Genomic DNA, 20,210 nt, shown 5'->3' on the forward strand with positions numbered 1-20,210 from the left:
GATTTGCTCGGTAAACTTCATTTTCCCATATCTTCTCTATGCCCTTATTTTTGCCAATCCATAGAGTTTTTATTGGTTTATAAGTGTTGTTTTTCATGGAAAATCTTGTAGAGACACTTTAGAATGTATGGATCGGAAATTTTTGGAGCGTTGGAGCCCAATCATGGCTTCTTGGCCATGGTTAGGCACCCACGCAGGTTAAACGTGGCCCGGCCCACACGCCCGTGTGGGCGGGGCGGCCGCCGGCCCTGGGCGCCCCGCAGGGGCGCGCCCAACCCCGATGCCCGCGTGGGCTGGCCCGGCCCATCGGCGGCGCGCGATGCGTGGGCTGCCAGCCTACGCAGCGCGCGTGGGGCTGGCCTAACCGCTTCGAGCGCCCACGGGCGCGTGCCTAGCTCACGCGCCCAGCGTGGGCTGGCCCGACCCAGCGTGGGACTGTGCCGCGCGCTCGCGTGGCACCACGCCGAACCAGAGCAGCGCCCGCGCGATGCGTGGCTTCCCCACATGCCCAGCGTGGGGCTGGAAAAGTACCCAATAAGGCCAGAAAAGTGCTTGGCTTGCCCTCCACGCCCAGCGTGGAGCCACAGTACTCATCAAATTCATGCTTAGCGACTTCTTTTGAAGCTTTGTTGCGGTATGCCACCAAGGACGGAAAAAGTTTTGATCGTATATGATTAACCTTGAGAGGGAACATTCTTTTGGCACACTTTGCAACACCGAAGACAGCGTCGATGCTTGAGGCGTCCCACTCATGATTCTTTAGTTTCCTTTACTTTTTGTTTTCATTTTTTAGTTGTTATTTTTAGCTTTTTAGAGTTTAGTTAACTTTGTGTTTTTTGTTTTTGTTTGTGCGAGTTTGTGCTTCATGTGTTTACTTATAAGAACTCGTACATCTTTTTCTATTTTGTTGAGCTTCACTGAACCCCTTGTCTACATGCAGATGGCCTTGAGGGTGATGTTGATAGTGTTTTAGTCATAGACATGATCATGTGATATTGTCACATGGTCGTGTGAGCTTCACAACCCATACAACAAGCTTATGAGTTAGACTTCACCAAACGATTAATGAGGAGTTCAGGGGAGTATTGTTTTAATTGCATTCCCACAGACATTATGCTTCCATTGTTATTATTTTTATTGTGCTTGCATGCGTACATTGAGAACAATGTACATCTTTAGTGTGGGGGAGGGTTCACCTTATACATGACTTTTTACTTGTGTTTTTCATGAGCATGCTCCGGCTGCCAATGAATGTTCACCTATAGGGTTAAGAGTTTAATTCTTAGTTTTTGGAGGTTATAAACATGGATTTTTATCATGCTCTAGTTTTTCATCCAATTTTATTGAATATTTTTGTCTGATTGCTCTTTCTGCACTTTTCTCGCTCATTATACCTATGAAGACTCTAGTTCATTATGTTTTGGGACTTTAGTGTGCTAGTTTTTTTATTTGAAAAAAAGATCATCGGAGGAAAATATCAGGAAAAATTTGATAAAAAAATTGAGAAATGGAAATTGTTTGTTGTTTGTACATAGGGTGTGGAAAGAGCTACCACCCATGATGTATGTAGCTACTCTCATAAGTCGGATACTTGTTATGCCCTAATGAGAGAAAGAGCTATCTCATGGGATGTGTGAAAGCTACCATCCTCGGTAGAAAGAGCTACCACCGTGAAAGTGTGAAAGCCACTCGGGAGGCATCATGGGAAAGGGCTACCTTAGAGGTTGTGTGAAGCTACTACCTATTCTTTTACTGTTTATAAATAAGTCCCATGTTAATAAGAACTTGGTAGTGGACATAGTGTTGACATGAGTTGAGTTTTTCACAAACACACGCATTCAGAATTTATCACATTCATTTTTTATTGGATTGTTTGCTAGAGCATTGATTGTTTTGTCTAGTGTTTGATTCTCTCCATGACTAAAAAATTTTATTCTTGTACTCATTTGGTGAACCTAAGGCCAAGCACTTCTTTTTTCTTTCCATAGGTATAATCTTTAATTTTGCTTGAGGACAAGCAAAGACTTAAGTGTGGGGGAGTTTGATAAGTGCTTGAGTAGACATATTTTTATATATGTTTTACATGCATTGAGCATCATTTTTACTGTGGTTTATGTCTCATATTGTGTATTTGGTGTTCTTTTATGCATATAGGTTGTGAATGCCTTGAAGAGTAAAAAGGAAGCAAAGATAGGCTATAAAGACACAATGTTGGGAGTTCTTGTTCAATTCAAGGACCAAGACACGAGAGCGGTTCATAAGCGTGGACATGTGTGCCAACTTCCAAGAAGATTCAAGTCAATTCACTATTTGGAAGGGCACAAAGGCAGCCACATCATCATATTCCTTCTCTTTGTGAAGATTGCAAGACCTCTCAAAGATACGTCGATGAAGAAAAGTTTTATAGCCTACCACATGGACGTGTGCCCGGACATGTGGCCTTAAAAGAAGAGTGTTCGGATCGCATTTTGTGAAAAGTACTGTAGCAATTTCACTATAACAGATCTTGTAGCAAAAATTACTTGCTTTCGTGGCCACGTGGAAAATTCTTGCGCCCACGCGGCAGCGTGGAAAATCCACACGGCGCGTGAGGGCACGCGATGCGACGCGATCTAAGGCCTATAAATAGCCGTTTTGCCCTATTCTTTGTCATCTTTTGTGCGGCTCTTGAGGGGCGAGACGGCTAGGGTTTGGAGACGAGGTCTTTGCGGCTTTGGAGGCGCTTCATCAGCAACTTTGATCGATTCCTCCTCCGTCATAGCATCAAGGAAGCCACCCGGTGAACCCTAGCTCGAGTGGGTCCTTCAAGACGTCGAAGCTCTCCATCAAGGCCATCGGTTCATATATAAGGGGGTTTATTTCTATGGTTTTTAATGTACTTCCATTCATTGATGGTGTGTTTTGTAAGTTGCTCCATGGAGAGCTAAAAACCCTAGAGGGTATTTGTGCTTATGAACCCTAGGATTCTCATCTTTTGTGGATTTGCTTAGTGTTTCTATTTAATCGAGTTTGATTAAGTTTTTAATCTTGTATTCTCATTGCTTGCTTGTTTAATTAATCCTTGTGGTTGATTGGATTTACATGATTTGTTACTTTGATGTGAGAGAGGTCTCCATTAGAGTTAGAACTTCAAGATTAAAGAGGGTTGAGACGGTGAGTCATGAGATAGTGGAGTCTCCCCTCTCCCTTCCGAATGAGTGTATTCTATATCCGTTCCTTAAGCTCTATGCAACCATATTTGGTGTGAGGCGTGAGATTGAGAGATTTCTACACCGGGATATTGTAGGGGGTTAGGATCCTTCGCCGGGAATTAGGGTTGGATCAATCATTAGGAATCGGATACAACTCTTGGAATCCCTAGAGTGCTTTGCAGTCATATGTGGTGTGAGGTGTTGAGATTTAGTGATTTCTCCACCGGGACCTAGTAGGGGACTAGTATCGGTGATCGGGAGGCCGGATCCGATTATATTTGGATGTCCATGACTTAACTTACTCATGATAGAAACACTTTGCTTATTCGGTACCTAATACTGAATCCTAGGGGAGCATTGCCCGAATACCCCACTTTTATCGATTGAGATCTCCATCCATTTTACCCTTGCATATTTGTCTCCGGTATTCATTTCTTCGCACATTAGATCACCACACCTTTCCATTTATCCTTAGGTTAGAAAGCGGAGAAGAAGTTAGTACTAGTAGCCACATGCTCCTGTGGATTCGACTACCCACTCACCGGGGTAATTATTACTCGACACCCGTGCACTTGCGGTTTACATGCATATTCGGACGCGTGTCAAGACCCGACTTCTATAGGTCCTTGGTTCGACCTCCCGTAGCGGCCCTTGCTTTTTTTTTTTAAGAAAGCGGGGCCAATTTCTCATATTTGCTCAGTGTGCCCCCCTTTCGTTGAGTGGCCCGCCCGAGTTCACTGGGGCATTTGGCCTACCAAGCACTTGCCCACTACTCCCGCCGCCCGCTTGGCGGGCGTAGCGGGCTTGTTATCCTTACTCTTCTCTCACTGGGGCTCCCTCCCATTGCTCTAGCCATAATCTATGGAAGCTCCAGCTCGCACCCACTCGGCCCGCCCGTCATCGCAAGGCCGAGTGAGCTCAGCGGTCAGCCCCTTATGTTAGGGGTCTTTCATTTTTACCAGATCTATAGAGATATTACGAGTCTTCCGTCTAAGATTCCCTCGCCGCGGCCATCTGGTTCACCGGTACTACCAAAAATAACGCTTATGTTACTGTGACTGATATATAAGTCTTATCTCGGACCACGAAGGCCCCAGTCATGCTTCTGGTTTCCATTCCCATCATCATATTATATTAAAGGAAACTCCTCGGGTTCTGCCATAAGAACATGGAGTCCGTATCACCGTGAAGGTAAGGTAACGCTGTGATTCTTGCTAAAAAACTGGCTGAACACGTTCGAGTTATTGGCTCGTCCGACCCGACAACTTTCATGAGTCGCTCGTTCAACTGTCCCTCGGAGACACGGTCGAGAAGTGCCATGCATGGTCGCCCCCGTCTTTTCTTTCTCTTAGTCCCACCTGGGCCCCTCTGGGGTAATAAAGAAATGGAAAAAGAGGACTTTTGCTGTGGGATATGCCACCCATGGCATATGAGGGAAGTAGCATCCGTCCCATCGCAAGCACCTACAAGCCATGATCACATTTGTTTACCCTTTTATGGTAGTTCAACGGACGGTCGCCCCTCTAACAAGAAAAGGTATGAGAGAAAGCCACTGATGAGAACTTCGAGAGCATAGACCAACACAGAGACCAATAAAGAAAAAACACTTATCTCCCAATAGTCAAAGATAAGCTTCCACTCTCTCCTTCGCCGCCACATCCGATGAAAGGCTTTTGTTCTCAATGAGCACGACGACGTTGATCTTCATCTCCTACATTGTCATCGGAGAAATCCTCATCTTTCCCTGTAACAATATATAAAGAAAATATACTGAATTTTCTTGCGTTACCCATCATTGAAACACAAGCTGGAAACGTATCGGCCTATATCCCCACCAATGTGATCCCCATTATAGATCGAAAAATCTGTTCGGAAACAGAGCTCTTTTATCGCGGAATTAGACCAGACTATTAACAATGGCTTATTTGTCGGTCGGCGTCGGGTCCGATGCTCGAGTTGAGAGCTATGAAACAAGTCCGTGATAGTTCAAAAATTAGAATTGGCACAATATTGCGAAGTGGTCGCCTTCGCTCAATTTGGGTCGGACCTTAATGCTATGACTCGGGGCATTACTCAATAGTGGTGCAAAGGGCTGACAAAAGTGCCCAAACAACCACAATATTCACCACTTCCAACCGAAAAAAACAAATTGTAGTGGTTTATTCATTTGTCAAGGGATTACGTGATTGATTGCCACTAGACGAAATTTCTCAATATGAGAGAGCCATTCCAAGTAGTATAGATCCCGAATTACTAAAAATCCTTCTTAGAAAAAGGTGGGTTAACTAATGAAAGAAAGATGGAACCAGATACTTCTTTAAAAGAAAGCGCTTTGCCGTACCTATGATGCAAGAAAGACAGGAAGAATTTCATTGACAACAAAAAATACAAAGTTCCAGCATTTATATACAAGGGAAAATGCTATTGAAACTGGGGAAGTTGCAACAACATTACTGGTTGAGCTCGAGGTCTCACTAGGTAGGGGCAGGACCCAAGTAACTGTACCTTGCCCCTCTCCTCGCTCCTAATGACATTAAAAGAAAGACAAAGAGATATTGACTTTTTTCATAAAGACTCGATCAGAAGACGAATGAGATCAAAAAGGCCATCATTAATGCAAACAATGCAATAGCTTCGGTTAGAGCAAAGCCCAAAATAGCATAACCAAATGATTGTTTAGCCAATGATGGATTTCTGGCCACAGAATGAATCAAGGAACTGAAGACATTTCCAATACCGACAGCAGCTCCCGCCAAGGCAATTGTAGCAGCTCCGGCCCCTATTGATTTTGCACCTTCTAACATAAAGAGAGTCGAATTTCTTTCTCACGCTTTTCGCCGCTCTTTGCTGTCTTCTTCGTTGATTCCTCTTCCCTTTTTTTTCTCGGGCAGATCGCGAATCGGAGGTGCACAGGGGTGGATGAGAGTATATAAATTTAATAATAGACATTAGCATTTTTTTAGCAAGATTCCTTCAGGGGAAACGGAAAAAATTAGCGCCAACGTGAAAAGGATGACACTGACGAAAATAGCTAAAGCTCTAGTTTTTGTTATCTGGTACCAGCTTGAGAGGATCAAGAAATTTATCTTCTTTGAACATCTCGAAAATTTCATCCCATGAAGAAAGGGAAACCTCAGATTTCTCATTTTTTTGCCTTGAATAGCGTGAAGGCATTCCGGTGAACATATTGTCTTTGGTTGGTTTAAAATTTTTCTAGGTAAAAAATTCCACCATATCGAACCTCCTATTACTAATACTAAAGTGAGTACGAGTAAAAAGCTAAAATCAGTGACGTAAGCTTGATTAATTGCTTCGCTCAACCCGAAATCCCGTATTCTTGCACTTTGACGGAAGCTGTCTGCCAATCCCACCATTACCCTTTCCGGCGACCTGAGTAGTTTAGCACGATATCCTCGGGCAGGATCGACCGCAGCCGCTATTTTTTTTGACGGGTATCTTTGTGATCTCGGGCTTTAATGTTTTCCAGGCCGAAGCTGCAGATTTTTCCACATTTTTGTTTTTGAAATCTCGGGATTCTTTATAAAAAAATTATATAATTGTATAAATGGATTTTGCCAATACAATATAAGTTGACTTCCCTTTTCTCAAAGTTGTTTTTTCTATTCACACCCTAGACAATTTAATTAATTAAAAAAGGGTTTTTTCTTTTTCTCTTCATTCTTTTTTTCTTGAATTCCGAGCGGTAGTTTCACGATTGCTTTGTCAACGGAGAGAAAAAAAAAAAAATTGATCAATCATTGGCGAGAGGTACTTTGTTTTGACTGTCCGCAAACCGGCCCCGAGACCGGGTTTACTCTCTACTATATATAATGAAATTTCATCTCTCTGGGGTTTCCAGAAGAAGGGGATAATAGATTTTGAAGCACTGATCGCTGACTGAATCTCTTGGGGTCTATCAGCGAAAAAAAACTTGATGTTTGTCCCAAGAACAAAAGAATGTTTATATACGCTCAAATGGGTCCTGACTCGCAGTAGTTTAACTTTTCTTTTATAATGGGACGGGCCTTCCTACGTTCATCATAGACCGGACGGGAAGAGATCGTACTTTCACCACTGTAGACCGGCTTTGATAAAGACCTTTGGGCAGCAGTTACTCTTTCCGATGACATTCTGTCTGTCTATCTATCAAAAAAAAACAACTTCTTCGCTCTACCACTGAAATCCTGGTTCCAATCGAAGATAGCTTGAACGAGAGACTGAACACAAGCACAATATATATATATTTAAAATCTCTCTGTCTTTTTTCCAAGGATTGATTGGCGTCCTTAAGGACCGGGCGTACCCACTCCTTCCTTCGTCCTTCTCGCGGGCCACCCATTCTTTTTAAAAGAAGTTTTTCTCACCAAGGGGAAGGAAGTCCTCCTTTCCTTACTTGAAGGGCGCATAAGACACTCGTTAATATATTAAATTTGTTATGAGGAGGGTACTCCCAATTTCAGGTAGAAGAACGAACTTCCAATGCATCGAAGCTTTCTACTCCTGCTTGAATACTTGCTCTTGCTCAATGGCCGAAAAGAACTTTCTTATCTTATTGTTGAGACAGGAAAGCAGGCAAAGTAAAGCCCGCACAGCAAAAACAATCCATTTTGAAGGAGCGCCTGCATGTTCAAAGGGGCAAATGGCAAAAGCCTGCACGGAAGCATACTTGTCCAAGAAAGCCACTCTCCCTTAGTGTGCAGCAGATGTCAGATCATAATCGATTCGCTGTCTTATCCCGCTTGACCAGAGCGCGGCAAGCGACACTTTCATCGATGAGAGACCTGCGTTCTGCGTCAGTAGGAACTTTGCAGTTGCAGAATGTTAATACATTGATTCATCAGTCTAGGAGGAAGAATAGGAAAAGTAGACGAAACAGAAGGACTAGGAGAAGGCAGATGCCGTACAAGACACGGCAAAAATGTTTGCTCTGATCCCCTGTGGTCCAAGTATACATGGTGACTACAAACCCGGAACCGTCTGCACAAGATCAAGATGAGCAGCCGGCCGAGCAAAGGCAAAGGGCTGAAATGCCGTCGCAGGAAGGCACAAATGCCACTTTCGGGAGTGCCTCCTAACCCAGGAATGCACACTAAGGGCTAGGATTCAGGCATTGCCAAATCCGCCTCCCTTTGAGTAACTTCCCCAGAAGAAGAAGGCGGCTTCCATTCACGCAAGCACGTCTTATACACCTGTCGATCTTTTCTTTTACAGACGCCAGTAGCTAGTGCGTACATGGCTGGGAGCAAGACATCACAGCCAATCAAAATGGAAGAAAAAATGTCCAAGCTCGTGGAAATGACGGCTCAAATGAACCGGATGCAGATGGAGCTTGATCAGGTCAAGGCATCTCGAACCCCGGCACCGCCGCTACCGGAAGGAGAAGGAATAGAACTCCATGATTCAGAAACTCTACATCCTCTATTTCTCTACTCTATAACCAGCTTTTGCCCTTTACCCCGCTGGAAAGGAAATAGGAGAAACTAAAACGATAAGGGGAGCAATCAGACCAGACCTCAATGAATCAGTTAGTTAGGAAAGAAAGCCCAAAGCAAAAAGAAAGGGACAGAATCAACTGCTTTTTAGCCAAATGGGGAACCTTGGAAGAGAGCCTCCCTTATAAGTCAAGCATACCCCAGCACTGGAAGAGTAGAAATGAAATATTAACCACTGGCTAGCTTGTAGTAGAAGGAATGTCACTGGCTAACAAAAGGGGAAGAAAAATAGGAATAGGGGGAGATATACTTTTTCTTACTAGTGCGTAAGTAAAGGCCTGGGACGAGAACTCAAACTCAAATTAAAACCCCACGAAAGAAAAGGGAGAAAGACTATATATAAGGGAATCTGATCTCAAATCTAAAACCAGGGAAAGGTGAAAGGGCTGCGGATTAGCTTAGCACGAAGGCAGAAACTGGAACTGCAACTACATCGGCTGGATCAATAGGAACTCCCACAGGATAGACTGGACCGTATTCCCTCGCTTGTATGGAAGGAACCAAGTCGCTTGCCTCGTATGTACATGTACCACCATGGAAAGACTGATGAAGGGTAGCCCCCTTTCGATCGTTTGGATCCAAAAAAAAAGGGGAACTGCTTTTGTTTGTTTTAGGATTGGCCTTTAACCTATTCCGACTATCAAAAACTGCCGAGAATGCTAACATAGGGGAGAAGGTATGATAAAACTCAAGAGCAAGCATCGACTAAATGGAAGGCAAGCGCATGAAAGGGACTTGGCCTGAACCGACATGGAACGGAACTAGACTGGAAATGGACCGTAATGGCTCAATAGGGTTTCCTGATAGGAGACTCCTAGAAAGATTAGCTCGTTAGTTCCTTAATCAGGGAAGAAAGAAGGACTAAACGGGATTGGCTGGAAGTGGGACTTATACTATACTTATACCGGTACTCTTATTTGAACGGTTACTGGGACCTCCTCAATCAATGGCAATAGCAGGAATTGAAGGCGATGGAATGAAACTTGATTGCAGGGAAGGCTAAATAGCTGGGAAGTGGTACCTTTTTCGTCGGAGAGTTGGTATTGGCTCCTTGTTTTCTGGGAAAATTATTTCCCGCCTATACTCATCCTGAATCCTGGTTCTATCTTCTCTTTAAGCCTATAAACAAACGGATGGTCCTCTCGAAGGAGATAGAAAAGTCAAAGTTCCAGTTGCTCAAAGAGGTAAATTCCACTTTTCTTGTTCTCATTCCCTACTCTAAGTTGATAATCCTGTGAAATTGGATGATTTCTGGCCTATTGCATTATGTAATGTTCTATTTTGATAGAATCTATTATATAGAAAATCTTGGCTAACCGTGCAGTACAAGTTTGAGTTAGTCCTCATCAGTCGGCTTTTATAAATAAGGGTAGGAACATCCTGGACAACGTGCTGCTAGCACATGAATGAGTCAGGAACTTCCTTCCATCGGCGGAGAGGGAGAGAAAAGTTCTGCGCCAAACTGGATATTCGAAAAGCTTTCTTTTTGTGGGGTCAACAGATCAATTCACACATATTTAATGGTTTCAACTGGAACCACAAGGAAAGCCGAAATCGCTGGGCAGGTGACACCTATGTTGTTGAGATTACACAGTTGGTCAAACAAAGGATGATACAGATAGGCATCGTCCGGGGATAGGCAAGCTCAACATCCTATATCAATGTGTGTCGATTTCCCGATAACGAAAAGTGGCTTAGTTTGGAGCATCCAATGATTAGCTTAGCCCGGTAAGCCCACATATGAAGTAGGAGAATCATAGTACCAGAATGACTCGCTCATTCACAATCAGACATTTTGACAATAGCTGGGAGCGTAATACTACGAGCAATGGGAAATTCCTCGTGGGAATATCCGATTGCTTCCATCAACCCGAAGGATTTTTATCCTCGGGCCCTTGACCACAACTATCGGTGAACCCGAGCTTTCCATCAGGGGAGCAAAGGAGTGGAGCGTGACCTTTGACTTTTATGATATTGAAAGAACTATCATTACTAGCTCTAGGCGCAGACCACGGACCTATTGAATAGATAGATTCCGAGTATTCATTCTAAAATACAATCTGCTGGTAGCCACGTGATACCATTTTTACTATATGATCAAGGTTGTTAGGGCTGTTATGGGGATAGCTTATAGGACTACTTGCAGAAGTAGGCTTACGTCCCGACTTTCGGCTAGAAGTAAGAACCACCTTCAATGGCAAGCGAAGCATCCTTTATTTCATATGCGAGTTATCTCTGTGGTAAGCTTCTCATTGTCCCTGATGCCCTTTAAGATTGAACTATACCACTAGGGAGCAAAAACCTCAACGATACCTTGAGATGATAGAATAGCAGAATAGGGAAAGGTGTATTGAAAATCGCCACTTTCAACCGAGCCTAGGGCACTAGACCCGGCCCGGGAAAAAGAAGAGAGGAGAGGTAGGGAAGGTTGGCCTTTCGATCTCCTCGCTGCGATAAAAACTCGAAAAAGCTCTATCTCTATAAGGTCGATAGCGAGGCAAGCACCTTGAGAAAGCTATGATCACACAAACAGGTGTAGAGACTGCCTTACCCTAACCATAGGCATAGTTTTTCTTTAAGAGAGAAGGGCTCTGGAAAAAAACTTAGATGTTGTTTCAAGGGGGGCCCCGGATTTTGCTTTGGCACACTAGCTAGCGGGGAAAAAGTCTCTTAAGAAAGCGGATTGCCTCATAGCAAAGATCGGACATTTCCGAAGTCCCATTCCTTGGAAAAGGAAGACACATCAGTCGGAACTAGATCGCCCAATGTTAAGTAAGTCTTGGCGACAAACGCATTAGATGGCTTTAGCCAATGCAGAGTAGTACTCGTCCCACGATCCATAAGACTATGAGACCTACTAAAAAAAGAAGATAGTATATACTACATATTAAATATGTAATAATCATCTGTCTTTAACATATGAGTGAGAAAGCGCTTCCCCCAGAGAAAACGATTTCATGGGATTTCTGCTATCAATCTTTCAGCTAGATAGGCAGACTTGATAGCATTAGTATGTCGTCAACGTATAATGAGTCCACGCTTGAATTGTTGTGCTGAGATGGTCTCCGTCTTCTCCGGGCCCGCGTTGACCGCTGGGAAATTTCATTTTTTTACCTGGATGCATAGTGTCAAAAAGAATGGCAAGGGCCCATGCTCGCATTCGAAACTCCATCCCGAGAATGACTTGAAGTCATCCAAGTGCACCACCATGATGCTCGGTAGGTTTATATCTCATCTATAATAATGTCCGCTTTTTCGTCTAAATGCATCCAAAGCAACTCTCTTTCGTTATGATCCCTCTAGAAGAGTGGGATTCTACCCAACTGCTCTAGTTACTTTGTTCCCTATTTCTACTCGCGAATCCCGAGGCAATGAAATTGTTTATGATGAGCTAGAATAGAAGAAGATGTTGATGGCTCCAAAGAAACCACAATGATCCAATTCTAGCTATTTGGCTTCAATCTATCTCTCCCAATGTAAATGAGTTTGCCAGTTTCCCCTTCTTTTTTCATTTCAATGGTGGCAAAAAAGAATTGATACATTGCCTTTGAGAGACCTTTTTTTATTCTAACTACTAAAAAGATGAACCTTATATCACTTCCAGCTCTTGAGTCGACCCAGTGAGGAAAGGAAACGACTTCCCTAGAGCCGAATATCGCCTTCCCTTCTTCTTGTGTTGAACAAGTTTGGAAATAGGTTTAGGTTCTCCTTATAATAGTGTGAAGTGAGAGCCCTAATATACCCCGATCGCGACCGACTAAAAGGGCGACCCACCCAACTTCACTTCAATAGAATAGTAGGGGATTTTTCCTTTACCGATGCTCTTATTCTCACGTGAGCACACTTGTGAAATGAGATCACCAAGGCTTCACTTCAAACTAGAAGACATAAAGTATAATGAGATGGTCTATCCAAATGATAGTGATCTAGACCCCTAGGTTCTTTCTATTACACCGCTATTGGTACTGCCATAGATTGGAGTTCTACCTATTCCGCTGCTCAAAAAACCACTCTCTATGCCTCCCGGTGATGGCCGAGGTGGTTATGAGTAAGCCGCTGCTTCAACGAAGGATCTATTAAGCAAACTACTTAATCAACAAGATCCATCCCCGGCCCCTACCGCGAGAAAGGAAGTAGAGGTAGGGATAGCAAAGGAAGTAGACCCCGCTAAGGAGAAGGAGGGTAATCTAGTTAATACCATCTGGGTGAGTTACATCAGTCTTTCAGCGCCCGGAGAATTAACTCATAGGAGTTCAATACTGTAGTCCGTTGCATGATATGAACGATTACAATGTCCTATGCTCTCCATTTTTTTAAGAATTTCTATATAGAAAGAAGAGCTCTCTTTCATTTTCACTTTTCATAAGAAAGCTAATTCACTCTCTCAGCCATTCGAATAAGGTAGCCAAGGCTTCTATCGTATCAACTTAATTTTGCTTTTATGATGAGTAAAGTGTAGCGCAACGAAGGCCCAATGAGAGTTTAAGTAAGAATAGGGTGAAGCAGACCCTTTCAGGTACTATCCTAGGCGCAAAGCCAGAGAAAGAAATGGAGTGTTTTTCCAATCCGCTTGTGAGCGTCTATTGTTTCAACAAGAGCTAAGTTATTTGAATAAAGAAGGCGTTTCGTTGGCCTTCTGCCTGAAAAAAGTGTGAAGGTTGAGATAGGTTTTAAAGCTCCTATTATTAGATGTAGTCTTTGTTGCATTTTAAACTCGCTGCCTGTGGGTAGGCATGTCCCTCGCTCTCTTATCCAAGATAGAAAGACCTCTTTTTCAGTGGCTTACCTTGAATTGGATTGATTTGAAGCCTACCCCCGCCCCCCGCGTCCATAAATGATAGATTGATTGACCCGCCCGAAAGGGAAAAACTTTTTCGCATATTGGATATCGAATAGAAAACACATGCGAAAGGCATCTTTTTCATTGGCCTCGCTCGGCAATGAGTACCTTCTCTTCCTAAGTACGCATCGAAGAGAATCTCTTTGGTTGCCCAGACTTGTACCGCATATCGCATCTCAAGTACACATACAAAAGACTCACTTACCGAGGGACAAGAAAGAAAGCCCTTTTTGCTAATAACTTACCATGATATCTTCATTTACTTGCGGGGGAGGTAGAATAGAACTCACCGGCAAAAATGCAACTTGACGTTTTTGCCATGCCGGAGCGGGGGTAAGAAGAGTTTAATCCGGCTTAGAATAAACGACCTTCCTTTGGTTTCGGGGGTTGGAATACACAATTGAATAGTATTTAGTTGTGAGCAAGTGTATTTAGTTTCATGCATTTTGCTAAAAACTCGACCCAAAGATATCACGTATGCCTAGGGCTGAACGAAAAACTCCCCGCCTACATTCATATATGCTTAACACATACATGTATGACTTTTTGTCTTGTGAACTTCCCTTTATCAATGACAAGCCGCTCTTTCATTGTCTGATTTTTTTGCTTTGATGAAGACACTCGATCTATCTTATGTATCTACTTATTGTCTTTTTACCTCTGATCGGTAGTTCCATAGCCGGTTTTTTCGGACATTTTCTAGGATCAGAAGGAACCGCTATAATGACCACCACGTGCATTTCATTTTTCTTCGATCTTATCTTTTCTTGATTTTTTTATGAAGTCATCGCGACCGAACAAGATCTGCTCGAGTGTGACTGTCTTTGTGCCCCTCCAAATGGATGTGCCAACTCGAATACGAGGAGATTGGCACACACTCTAGCATCTCACATCGACCCTATGTCTTTCGCGTTTGAACCTTAGCAAGATTTCCTCCAAAAAAATTGGTGCATTGTAATCCACATTGGCTTCTTTCCTTCATACTTGGCCTCACAACCCTACCCGCATAAAAAGTAACATAAAAAAACACATATATTAGTGTAAACACCTAAGAAAAAAGTAATGCTCGACATAAGGAATGAACGCTTCGCATCCATATCGCACAAGCACTTATCAATTACATCCACGAAAAGATGATAAGATTGAAATAAAGATCGGTTAAGTTAAATAGAGAGGATAGATAGACTGCTACACTGAGATGTCTTGGACTGGATAGTACTAATCCGAGATGGAGGACCAAGACCGTGGATACTTTCTCCTTATACCCTTAGTACTTCGAAAGCCATGATGCTGTTAGAGACGCTTTGCCTTTTTTTTTTAATCTTTATCGTTATAGGTATATTGGGCATGACCTTTCCCATTGAACCCCATTCCTAACCCTTAGCTCGAGGATTCTCTCTCAAGCTCCCTCTTGCACCACTCGCGGATAGGAGCAGATTGATCGACTAAGATATATCAAGCTTCTATATATCTACCTTTCTTGTCTTCCCAGCACCTCTTTCCTAGATGGATGGTATAGTTGTTCTATCGCCTCGGGTTTTTTTCCTAGAAACCGCTTGGCCTTCAATTCTTACCCTTGAAGATCTAGCCGACCTCTTCGACTGTGATCCTTTCAAGCCAAGCGGAATTTCCGTTGTTCTCATCTTTGGCTTGAATCTAGTCTGGATCAATTGGTTAATGGATGGATAGACTCTTAGCTTTGGCCTGAAAAAAAGAAAAATGTCTCCCATCGAGGATTGGTCCTCTCATGGTATCACTCTTGGATTGTTCAGTTCCGATCATTTCTGTCTTACATATCCGGAGTTTATTCTCCTAACCCTATTCGATTGAAGCTCCTTTCGGACCTTCCGGGAACTTTGCTAGAGTAATTATTGGGCAGTTAGTTGAAGTTAGACACACAGGCCTTTGATATGAGCGGAGAAAGGAGCAGAAAAACAAATCGTTAATCAATCCGACACCGAGAGACACTCATTTGGCTCTATTCGTTGGAAGTACTGATAGCTGACTTTAGGCGGGTGGACATGGCTACTGACTATGGCTTTTTGGTCTAAGTTCCAGCCAAGAGGAAGAAACACGATGCTTTCCTTCCATCTTTATATATAGTCTATTTCCCTATTATATTATAGCTACTGACTACTAGACCAGGCATCTCCAGCAAATTCTTCGTTTGGAAGAAATCGCGAGATTCGCATAGAAATTCTATATACACTTCCTGCTCTTCAGTAGGCATGTTTGCGCTCATAAAAGTCGGTCGCCGATCTTCCTTCATCCCAAGGTTAACCTAAAGGAAAGGAAATCATCAACTGTAGCTTGTCCACCTTTCTCGAATTGAGGAGGAGCAGGTTGGACTTCCGCCACCTCTTGAGAAGTGCCCTCATAATCCGAGTTTTGTACCTCTTATTCCTACGGGATTTTCACAACCGAGACCATATTTACCAAGGCCTCGAAGCCGAGGCCATAGCGGCACTTGACAGGGCGAATCCTTCCTCATTGCTTTCCTCTTTCTAGGAGTTAGCATAGCTACGAATGGAGCCAGCATCCCTCTCCCATCGTTCAGGCCTTCCAGTTTTTAGATATTAAACCCCATCTTTTTTCTCATATGAGCGGCTTTGTAATCGTAGAAGACTAGAGGAAGAAAGTCCTCGTCAGTGTCCTTGAATCCCTGGAATGAAAGGAGCGACCCCGCCCGGTCAACATCACCCCTTCCTACAGGTCCCAAATAACGGAATTCTCCGTTAAGGTCGAAGAAAGCCAAAGCCCTTGCTTCCAACTCTGAATATGTGGAGTAGTGAGCTGATCCCGCTTTTCATAGTTTTGATCATTCTTCCAAACGAAAAGACTAATAAGGGCACTTATGTGAATGATTCCGTGGAGAATTTTGCTTTTCATTAGGCTTATGAGTCCACGGAGGATTCCTAGTTTGCTTACTTCCCCACTACCCATGGCTAAATGCAAATTTGGCTATCACAAAAGACAAGGCACAGGTTCATTCTGCTGCAAGTCCAGGTAACTTAAAACCGATGCCTTACCACTTGTCTATACTCAATGCGCATAGATATGGTCTTGAGATACTCAACGGAAAAGATAGGGCGAAGCAGCGAAGGATGAGCCTTCAGCGTAAGAGCGTGCTTCCTAGGTTGCGTGAAGGCGCGTATGGCCTTCGTCGGTAGTGTCTCTGGGCCGCTACGCACACTCAATCTAAGAAAGATCGTAATTAGAGTTATGACTCGTGGTGAACCACATATAGTGTTAGAGTGAGGTTGATTACGCTCTGAAGTCAAAAAGATAGTAGTCGGTATGGGACCGGGTAATTCCCTTTTTTTTATCTTGGTTTCGTGAGTGGAAGACAGGTTCTCACTTGTACTTATTTATATATATAAACTGGGGGGAGTCTCGTTTATAGTCATGACCTCGCTACCTTTCAAAGCTGCCTAGTCACACAATACAGTCAGAGCTAGAGACGAGGATGGACCACAGGCTTAGCCAGAATAGACCAAGCGTCGCTAAGAGGAACCTATCCCAAGCAGAGCATCAACTATAATAAACATGCTCCCTACAACTATGAAGGAAGGAGGAGATAGACAATGCAGAGAAGGACTAGACCAAGAGAGAGAAAGAAACTGCCCGAAGGCCCAGACCAAGCTGAGGAAAGAGTGGCACTTTACAAATAGGGGGCAATGAGAGCAGAGAGAGAAAGACCCATGCAGTGGTGTGTAGCACTGATAAGTGCTTGTGCGATATGAATGCGAAGCATTCTTTCCTTATGTTAAGCATTACGTTTCTCGGGTTTTTACACTAATATGTGTTTTTTTATGTCACTTTTATGCGTGTAGGATTGTGAGGCCGATTATGAAGGAAAGAAGCCAATATGGATCATAATGCACCGATTTTTGCAGAAATCTTGCTAAGGTTCAAACGCAAAGACGTAGGTTGGGTGTGAGATGCTAGAGTGTGTGCCAACCTCCTCGTATTTGAGTTAGCAGGTGTTAGACAAAGCTAGGTTGGAGAGGGTTGAGAGGCTGTGGCGAGAGGTATAGGAGCATCCCCTTTCTCCTTCAATGGGTTAGATTCTACCTCCGTTCCTCGAGTTCTTTGCGGCCACAATAGAGTGAATGGTCTAAGGGATGACCTTCCGCTGGGGCTTAGTTGCGGGTGCAACGGAGTGAAGCGCAGAAGTGATCTTAGTATCTAGGGCTTAATTGTGGTTAGGGACCTTCCACCTGGACCAAAGGGTTAGGTCTACAATTAGGAAGAGATTTATCACTTGGAATCTCTAGAACTTATTGCAAATCTATGCAAGTGCGTGGTTGAGAGGTTATTCAATCTCTTCTCTGGGACATGTATAGAGTTAGGTATAGTTGACCTTAGATTTGGGACTATGTAATTAAGGATTTCCACGATTCACTTGTATTGATTAGGAAGCATAATAGAGGGTTCTTACACTTGAAATGATTGTCCTAGGCGGAGCAATATTCGGGCACCACATCTTTATCGATTGCCTTACCTTCTCCTTTACTTGTGCTCTCTTACTTGTTGTTTTTTCTTTTGAGAATTGAATCATTGTCACACATATCACTATTTATCTTTCACATAGCTAAGAAGCGAATTAAGTGTTTTTATTCCCTACTCCCTGTGGATACGATACCTGCTCATCCGGGATTATTACTTCGACAAACCCGTACACTTGCGGGATATACGCAAGGGGACCTTGTCAATCACTTTGAAGAATGAACCTACCATCTAGAACAAAGATCAGCTTTCTCACCAACATCCAAACCCATTGGATTAAAGTCCTAGCGGATCTGGGATGCTGCCTATTTTCTCATATACTCGGAGCAGGCTAGACGAACTCGTCCGTAGCGGTTCTCGCTCCACACAAGCATTGGGATTGACACAGTGCATATACTCAGGCTGGTATGCATCCTCATGCTGATATCTATAGTAAGTAAAGCACTCACTAGCCAGTCCATCTCAAGACGGCTCTAGTCGCTTATCTATATAGGGCTTGTGGCTCCACTATGCCGGGACAACCAAAGAAATCTTTATCCGAATTAGTGGTCTCTTTTGGTTTCTACTACTATAATATAAGTAGTCTTGGTCTTTCTCAACTCCAGCAATGGTAGAGCTATAGACTTGTAGAGTTCATACTTTCTATGGGAGCGGTTTTTGCTTTATTTGTAGGTTTTCACTATTGGGTAGGTAAAATCTTTGGTCGGACATACCCTGAAACTTTAGGTCAAATTCATTTTTAGATCACTTTTTTCGGGGTTAATCTGACCCTCTTTCCCATGCATTTCTTAGGGCTTTCGTGTATGCCACGCCGTATTCTAGATTATCTAGATGCTTATGCCAGATGGAATGCTCTGAGTAGTTTCGGCTCTTATATATCCATAGTTGGGATTCGTCGTTTCTTCATGGTCGTAACAATCAATTCAAGCAATGGAAACAACAAAAGATGTGCTCCAAGTCCTTGGGCTATTGAATAGAATCCAACCACACTGGAATGGATGGTTCAAGGTCCTCCAATTTTTCATACTTTTGGAGAACTTCCTGCTATCAAGGAGACAAAAAGCTATGTGAAGTAAAAGAAGAAAAGGTCGCCTACTGCTACTAAGAATTTAACAGAACTTTCGAAAATGTGGGTCCTAAAACAACTTGTGTAGGTCAGAGTTGAGAATTTGGGTGGCCTCCAGTATTCAAGAGCTTTTGCCTTCTATCTCCTCGGTGGCGAGTCCCAAAAAAACCTGGCCATTCTTCTTCGAATAGGGACTATATTAGCAAGCCAATCTGGATATTTAGAGAGCATTCAGAACCCGACATTCTACTTTTTTTACCTCTTTCCTCGATTTTTCAACATCCACTCGGGTCTCAATCTCCTCAACTTCGCTTTACGGGCTTGCAAACCGGGTTTTAGAAGTAGCTTATGTACACCCATATCCGTGTCAAGTCCGGGCATATCTTGGTAAGAGCAGGCAAAAACATCCGAGTACCTCAAATGGAAGTCTACTATCTCTCCCCACAATTGAAGGGACATCAACTTAACAACTATAACATTTTGTTGGTCCTCTTCCCTTCCATCGTTTACCTCGTTGACTTCGTCAAGAATCACAATGGTCCTTTTCTCATGTTGCTCATATTGATCTTGAAGCTCCCATAAGTTTTCTTCATCTACCCAATCTTGAATGTAATTAATGTCTATGAACTCGTAATCACCTTTTTTGTTTGAAATCATGGGTCTCGGCCAGAAAACTAGTGGCATCAGAGAAAGGTCTAAGTCCGGTGGATGATAACATGGTTGGTTGGGTCTTATCCCATACCATGGGGGTACAGAAAGACCAGCGATGGTTATGCGCTGCCAAAAAGAATCAAGTCCACTGTGGTCTATCATGGCAGATGTAATAGATCTCTCTTCTCTTGTGAAACTTAGATAATTAGCATGTTCGCCTTCATGAAAGACCTTCTCTTGATCCTCTCATGGCTATGCGTTCATTCCCTGACTTGTCCCTCCAGCGATCTGGCCCACCTTTCCAGCCATGTTTTTAATCACTGATAAGTGTTTAAATGTAGATGTTTTCATGTATATATCGTATTCACTTTGCATGTATTTTGTGAGGTTTGATGCCCGCTTTTGTGCTTAATCGTCTATTATTTGCTTTGTAGGGGCATCAGGAAGCCATGGAGAACAAG

The 20,210-nt window shown here is 43.2% G+C and overlaps 1 protein-coding gene across 1 annotated transcript in view; it reads left to right on the forward strand.

Annotated features, from left to right (window-relative positions):
- The first annotated feature begins 8,423 nt into the window (after positions 1-8,423).
- The window catches only part of LOC120268529, a 61,014-nt gene continuing 49,227 nt past the window's right edge, over positions 8,424-20,210 (forward strand). The window contains exon 1 of the mRNA XM_039275888.1: positions 8,424-8,528. Coding sequence (XP_039131822.1) covers positions 8,424-8,528 — 105 coding nt within the window. The remainder of the gene's footprint in view (positions 8,529-20,210) is intronic.

The sequence above is a fragment of the Dioscorea cayenensis genome, chromosome 9 (genome assembly GCF_009730915.1).
Source record: "Dioscorea cayenensis subsp. rotundata cultivar TDr96_F1 chromosome 9, TDr96_F1_v2_PseudoChromosome.rev07_lg8_w22 25.fasta, whole genome shotgun sequence".
NCBI classification, from domain to species: Eukaryota; Viridiplantae; Streptophyta; class Magnoliopsida; order Dioscoreales; family Dioscoreaceae; genus Dioscorea; species Dioscorea cayenensis.